The sequence below is a fragment of the Juglans microcarpa x Juglans regia genome, chromosome 4D (genome assembly GCF_004785595.1).
Source record: "Juglans microcarpa x Juglans regia isolate MS1-56 chromosome 4D, Jm3101_v1.0, whole genome shotgun sequence".
Classification (NCBI taxonomy): domain Eukaryota; kingdom Viridiplantae; phylum Streptophyta; class Magnoliopsida; order Fagales; family Juglandaceae; genus Juglans; species Juglans microcarpa x Juglans regia.
Window position 1 is genome coordinate 4,861,654 of NC_054600.1, and position 7,559 is coordinate 4,869,212.

The 7,559-nt window shown below is 37.1% G+C and overlaps 1 protein-coding gene across 1 annotated transcript; it reads right to left on the reverse strand.

Moving 5' to 3' along the window:
• Positions 1-1,385: 1,385 nt before the first annotated feature.
• LOC121260052 (E3 ubiquitin-protein ligase WAVH1) lies at positions 1,386-4,451 on the reverse strand. The gene is made up of 2 exons (XM_041161904.1): positions 3,404-4,451; positions 1,386-3,272 (listed from the first exon to the last, which is right to left on the reverse strand). The coding sequence occupies exons 1-2, from the start codon at positions 3,803-3,805 to the stop codon at positions 1,464-1,466; spliced, it is 2,211 nt and encodes a 736-aa protein (XP_041017838.1). The 5' UTR covers positions 3,806-4,451; the 3' UTR covers positions 1,386-1,463.
• Between the last annotated feature and the right edge of the window lie 3,108 nt (positions 4,452-7,559).

Genomic DNA, 7,559 nt, shown 5'->3' on the forward strand with positions numbered 1-7,559 from the left:
TCACCCAGACCTTTTTTTTTAAGCTTAAAGTTACTGTCACACCCTTTTTATCTTTTTCACGCAGATTCAAGGCTCCACCAACTCCCTTTTCTTTGTTTTCCTCTCATTCTTCAAGAAAAAAGCTCAACCAAACTCATGCTAACCTGAAGTGAAGGCTTCTTCATCTTCTTCTTCTTCTTCTCTTCTTTTTTTTCCATGAAAATTGGCAACAATGATTCAGACATAGCATGACACTTGAAGGACATTAGTTTTGAAAATTACGAGGTTAAAATACACAAGGACAAAAATACAACAGTTGCAAGTTTTCAGCAAAATTCAAGTTATGTCAATTTGCTTTTGCGTATAAATCTCAACAAATCAAGAAGACCAAAAGAAAAGGACGTATCACCTTTAGGTTTTGCAATAATCGCACATCAAACTCACCAACTTGTAAATATGGTGTTGACAATATAGCAAGGATGCTTTTATCTTGAATAACAAGATAATATTAATGTATAAACTATTCTTAAATTATATATCATGTCTTTTGTTTGTTTCTCTGAAGGCTACAGGACTAACATGACAACGACCACTGCAACATAAACAAAAATCCTACAAAAAAATCTTTAAAACTAAGATGCCTGTGTACAGACACAAACATGGGGATGGTCTTACTTTGTGTGCATAAGACATAAAATAAAGGAGATGAAACAATCAACTTCTCTCAAGTATTCATTGTGACCAAATACACTATAATAATGGCCTCATTTGTCGTGGCATTAAACTTAAAAGAATGTCACCGAATGGGCAAAGGTACGTACGAAATCATATGATTATATTATTAAAACCACGAACATTACATAATTTAGGACAAAATCACTCCGACCAAACCCCCCAAAGATCTTAAACCGATCAACACCAACCCAAAACTCAAAATATCCACAAGCATTTGGCATCATCCTCATGTGTCCTAACTTCAAAGACAACCCACTTTGGCATTAACCACAAAAGAAAGAAACAAAACAAAACAACTTACAGCTCATAAAATGGACCCCATTTCATCATTTGCTACTACCCAAATGTACATTTTCTTCTTCTATTATCTATTAGGCCCCCAAAACCAAACAACCAAGATTCAATAATGCAAACAGAGGGAGACATATTATAGAGATACCTTCCTACTCCCTACTAAAGTCCTTTCCTTTTTTTTTTTTTTTGCCAAAAAAATTAAAAAAGGAAACAAATCAGAGAGCCTAAAGCCCTCCAATTAATTCATGTGGGGTTGTCCTTTCACTATCCGTTACTTTCCCACTGCTCAAAAGGGCCTAGCCGTCGGGTACTTCTTGTCGCCATCATGGGCCTGGGCCCTCTCCAATCATAATTTTTCTTGCCTTTTTCCTTTTTCTATGAAAATTATTTATATTTAAAATTTTCTCTGTATTAAATACTACAAATATTATAAAAAAAATAGAACACAACTAAACTTAAAATCTCGCATTTTCAAAGCCGTGCAAATCGCTGACTCTGTTCATTGACTTCCTCATAATCGCCACTTTAGCCAATCTCTCGGCCGCTCTCCAAGCCGAAGTCGGCGTAAGCGGCTCCGGCTTCTCTTCCACTCGACTGAGTTCCCGTCCATTGTTTCCTCCCTGTCTTTGGCTCTGCAGCTGCTGATGTTGCTGCTGCCGCCTCTGAAGCTCGGCTAGCTCCGCTTCCAAGCCGCGCAAGAACTCCTCGGCCGACTGGGACTGCATCAGCAAGGCTCGAGCCGAGGACAGCAAGTGGTGGGCTCCGGAGAGATTGTTGTGCTCGATTAACCGCCGAGACTCGGCCACAGCGCGAGTGGTGACGTGGAGATTTCTCAGCCGTTGGATGTTGGGAGACGAGGATCGGACGGAGTGGGGACGCGGGACGAGGAACGTCTGTTCTTTCAAATACACGAGCTCTTGGGTCGAAGGGTCCCTGTAAGAGGGTCGTACGGACAGCAGGAGGTGGGACCCGATGGAAGAAGCCGGTCTTTTCAATTCCAAGAGCAGTTCCCTCTCCTCCTCAGCGTAGAGGTCGCCCAGCCGGGCCCAACAGGATCCGAGCGACGCCGGCCGACCCGTTAAAGAATATACCGCCGCAATCTCCGCCGGTGCCGACCCGGAAACGAACCCGAGTTGAAACCTTAGATCCTGAACCACAACGCTCAACAGACCACCAACACACTTGGCAAATGCGTCTTCTGGATGCGCGTGCCCGTACTCGCCGCTATCGTTAAACCCAATGGTATGGATAGGGATTTCCCAGTGAGCGAATCGCGTGGACGACACGACTGCTGGAGAGGAGCGCTTCCGATTGGCAGAGCTCATTGAGTCGCGTTCGTCGTGACCGTTGGACAGAAGAATAATGCTGGCTACGGGGTTCCTCTCCCGTCGATCTTCAAGTACTTTAGCGGCCTTCACGAGCGCATCGTTCGGACAAGTTCCGTCACCGATACAACCCATAGCCTCGACGATCTTTCTCGCCGATCTCCGGCCTTTCGCAGTCATCCTCGTCAGAGGCAACAACCGCTTGGAGCTCGCGGAGAAGGCAACGATCGAGAGACGGTCCGTCGTAGAGAGCGAAGATATGACCAATCTCATAGCACGTTTCATCATCTGTAACTTGGACCCGCTCATGCTCCGACTCACATCAAGCACCGTTACCAAGTCAATAGGAGCCCGACGCGACGGTTTCAGAACTGAACAAGGTGGGGCTTTGACCTTCAGAACGACGACGTAGGTCTCGTAGCTTTTACCGACGGCCACTACCGCGGCATCCGGTAACAACCTCACTTCGACGTTTCTGACTACGTGATCACTCGTCGCTCTTCCATCAAGTCTCGGGGAAGACGAGGGACCAGAATTTACAAAAAATCCTTGGAACTCAACGGTGCCGTTTTCGTCCTCTTCGTTCTCATCGGATTCCGGTATGGGATTGAACCGAGCACCCAAAGTGGGAGACATCAAAGGCTCATCGTCATTGTATACTTTCACCCACTTCGTATTGACATCTCTGACTTTGAATTCTCTATTACAGTTGTTATCACAAGTATTATCTGCTTGGCTATTATCTGGGTTCTGGGTCTGGTGGAAAGCGAGTAGAGGAAGATCCTTCCAGGTTGCGCTGCAGACAGGGCAAATCAAAAGTTGGTGCTTTTTTATGTGCGAAGATATGCAATGGAAGTGAAAAGTGTGCGAGCATTCGGCAGTGAAAATAGCTGTTCCTTGACCGGTCTTCACGCTCTGTAAGCAGATTCCGCATCTACTCTGCAATAAATATAACCCAAAACGTCACGGAAAGTAATAGGAATAAAGAACATTCATGACTCACTGGAGAGGTGTCGATGGGAATCGAACATAAATGTACGAACGGACAAAAAGAAAAGAAAAATGCTTACTTTGGAGAGTCGTAAGCTGGCTTTGAGGAGTGAGAGGCTGGAGGGTGATTTGGGGGAGAGATGATTGGATTGCTGGAACAATCCGGGGCTGTTGTTCTTTGGGGTAGTTGCCGTTTTGCATTGAAGTTTCGGGCTATTGGGTACCGACGAAGTGGGTGTGGGTGTGGTGGTGGTGGAGGTGGTTCGGCATCGGAGGCTGGAGCTCGAGACCGGTTGAGACTGCAACCGAGGCGTGGATGGACTGGAGAAAAAGCCGAACTTGGAGCTGAGTTTTGGACTTTGGACGATGTTGCTATTCTCGCAATGCTGCTGTTGTTGCTGACGATGCTTCTCTGATAATACTTTGGTTTCTCTATCTTTGGGGATGGATGTGCAGAACGCTCGTCTCCACCCAGTCACCATTTTCACTCTCCCAGTTGCTACTCTGCAAAAGGTGTTTTTCTAAAAGGAAATAAATTGATGTGGTATTATGAAGAGGGACAAAACGGGCTGGGAATGGAAGTGATTAAAAAGACAAACGAAATGGATTAGATAGAGACACCCTTTCCAGCTTCCCTTTTTTCCATGTCCCTATTTCTCTGCTTCTTCACAATCCCTGATGTTTCTTTCTCTTTCCCTCTTTCGAGATCCCCAAAAAGAGTTCTGAAATGAAAAGGCCTCACTGTTCCTTCCAAATAGAAATCCCTCTCTATGGCCGTGGGACATGAGTTATGCAAATAGAATACATGATACAGAAGTTCAATCTCATATGGGAATCATTATATATTTAAGATGAAAGTTAGAGGGTATTGGGATTAACAAAGGTGGGGGATGACTGGCAACTGGAGGTTTCCTGGAGGTTTCCAAGTACTGTAACAAGTCAACGGGGCCGTCTCTTGAAATTTGGTATCACTGTCCTATTCCCACGTTATGGTCAGTTGGTCACCGACCCTCTCTCTCTCTCTCTCTCTCTCTCTCTCTATATCTGCAACGTGATTTCAAATCTCATTGGGGTGGCAATGGTGCCCTCGTTAAGGGCACATTTGATTCACCCTTTCGCCTTACTCTTCGGGACCTTCCCTTTTTCTCACAAAGCAAAATTTGCTTTTTCTGGGTATGTATTTTTTTTTTTTTTTGGCAGTCTCATAATTAAGAAATCTGACATATTATGGTGCATGGAGTTACTGACATCTGTGGGGTCATGGGAATTCACTGCTCTCTGCAAAATTTAGCTGACTCAGCAGCTGAGTTGATCTCTGAAGTCTGATCCATTTCTGATCTGGTCCGTTCATGGAGATGGGGTCCATTCCGTTGCAAGTGAATTTAATGGGTGGGATCTTCAATGTAATGTCAATATGGCTGGCTTCTTTTCTGTGGTTGGAAAGGGTGGAGTTAATAGTCATTTTCTCTCTCTAAAGCTGATTGTGATTGATAATTACTCCCTCCCCATTTCCTATTTAATTTACAATAAATAAATAAATAATTAAAACAGCCATTATTTTTCATCTTTTTTTTCTTGGGGTTACATCAATCCCAAGAGATACCACAACCCCCCTATGTAGTAACAATAAAGCTACAAATCTCAAACCCCCAAATCTGTGTCTTGCTTACCACAATGTTAAATTTTTTGAGCTTTGCTGAAAATCAACGTTTACATCACAAACTTCATCTTTATAGTTTTTTTTATAAAGTGTTTATGTATTTTTCATAAAATGTATAAGTATTTTTTATGAGATAGAGTGTGAGGTGATAAATAGTAGGTAATAAGAATAATTTTTCTAATTTTTTATCAATTATTTTTTATGATCAAACACTTTTGGGCTCAGTTTGGATATAAAAATACTCTCAATTTATCTCATCTCATCATTATAATTTTTCTAAATTTTTATATAAAATATAATAAATAATTTAATTTTTTCAAATCTTAAAATAATAATAATATTAAAAATATTATCTAACAATATTTTATTCAATTAATCTAAAATCATCACATCTCATCTCATTACTCTTTTTATCTCATATTTTAATTGTCTCCAACACATATCCGGATACCTACATCTTTCGTGCCAGCTAGCTAGCTAGGACCTTATTTTTGTAAGTTTCTCGTCTGCATTATAGATGGTAGCTTCTACCTTTCCAGCATTAAAGCAAAGAAGATGTTCTTGATTTTTTTTTATTATTATTTAGACGTTCTTGAATTTTATTTATATAATTTTTATTTCATTTAATTAACTTACGAAAACACTTAAAATTTTCGTATTAATTGATACGATCAGATTTTATAGTTATATTAAAATGTTACATCTATTATTAATGTGATTAAGAATAATAAAATTAAATATGAAAATCATCATTGTTGTACTCTCCCTTCTTAGTGACTTATTGCTGAATCAATATTATCAAAAATTCTTGCAAGAGAAATAAACACTTATAGATATGAATCTCACAACATATTATTATTCACTTGAATTTTTAAGTTAATGTTATGTGTTTAAGACTAACTTTATATATCTATATTTCTCCTATTAAGATCCAAAGTTAGAAGATAAAAATTTAAGGGACATTAATTCTACTAGTTACCATTATCTTTTTGGTAGTAATTATGAAGCTACATCTTTGTGTGATTTGAGGGAGATGCAAACCTAACCCAACATGCAATATAACCAAAAGGAAAATGATTGGTTGACTCCAAAATGTGCTCCTCGTATATTTTAATTTTTTTTTATGATTAAAGAAGTGATTATTAGTGAATTTATAAATTTTTTTTAATAATTAAGAATGTTAAAAAATATTTAAAAAAAAATGAAAAATGAGAAAAAAAAAAAAAAAAAAAGCGTAATTGCACTAGGGGGCATATTGGGATGCACATATGGAAGTCATCCGAGCATTGTACTAATCAAAAAATGGTAAAAATGTAATAGACAATGTTCATGCTTCGAACATTATATATTAAATTTGAAAAGAAATTTCCTCATTTTGTAGTAACAAAAGAGAGAGTGGGCTCATAGGTTCTAATGCCCACATAGGAGTCCTCTCTTTATATAAATAAAAGAATAATTCTACATATAACTGTAAAATACATAAACGTCGTGTAATCACTTTAAAAAAAATGAGATTTATTATTAAAAAATTAATTTTTTTTATGTGAGTCCTATATGTTATTTACTTTTTTTAAAATAATTATACGGTCATTACATAATTCACAATTACAAATATTTTTTTTAAATAAAAAAAAAAAAATAGTCGCCACAAATGAAATATAAATGCAACAGAAAAATATAAAGTGTTGGAAATAAGAATAATATTATTAGGGTGTGTGTTGATGTTGAAGTGAGTTGAGTTGAGTTGAGTTGTGATGATAAAATATTGTTAGAATATTATTTTTTAATATTATTATTATTTTAAAATTTGAAAAAGTTGAATTGTTTATTATATTTTGTATTGAAATTTGAAAAATTATAATGATGAGTTGAGATGAGTTGAGGTGAGTTTAGTAACCAAACGCACTCTTAGTCTTTAATATATTACAATCAGATTTTAAACCGTTTATAAAAATAAAATAAAAAATGAAAAAAAAAAAAAGGTTTTGTATTCTTGAGTAAAATCCCAAAAACACACTCAAGTTGTACAAGCAATAACTTCCAAACTTGATGATAAGAACTTGCATTAATATTACAATACTCGATTGCATTATTATGGTACTACTGCTGCGTATATATTCATGGGCCACCTATTTTATGAAAATAATTGATTACGGACGTATGGCTGGGTGCAAAATTTGAAGGATGGAGTAAACATTAGCGGCGTTTGAGAGAATTAATTTCATTTTATCTCATTATTCTCATTTCATATTAATTTTATTAAATTTATACATTAAATATAAAAAATAATTTAATTTTTTAAATTTTAAAATAATAATAATATTAAAAAATAATATTTTATTTAAAATTCATATTTCATTTAAAATCAATTATATATAATCTTCCTAATATTCCGATCATATATGGTCTTACTTCATTACTAATAAATAATGCCAGTTTCGTATTACTAAAGTTATTTGAATTTCTATCATATTCTTATTGGAGTTATAGTTCATTAATTGTATTTTAAACTCCCTCATACTCTTAGTTTTAGTTGTTTAAAATTTCTATAATACATGTGTTTTATAACCTTTTTA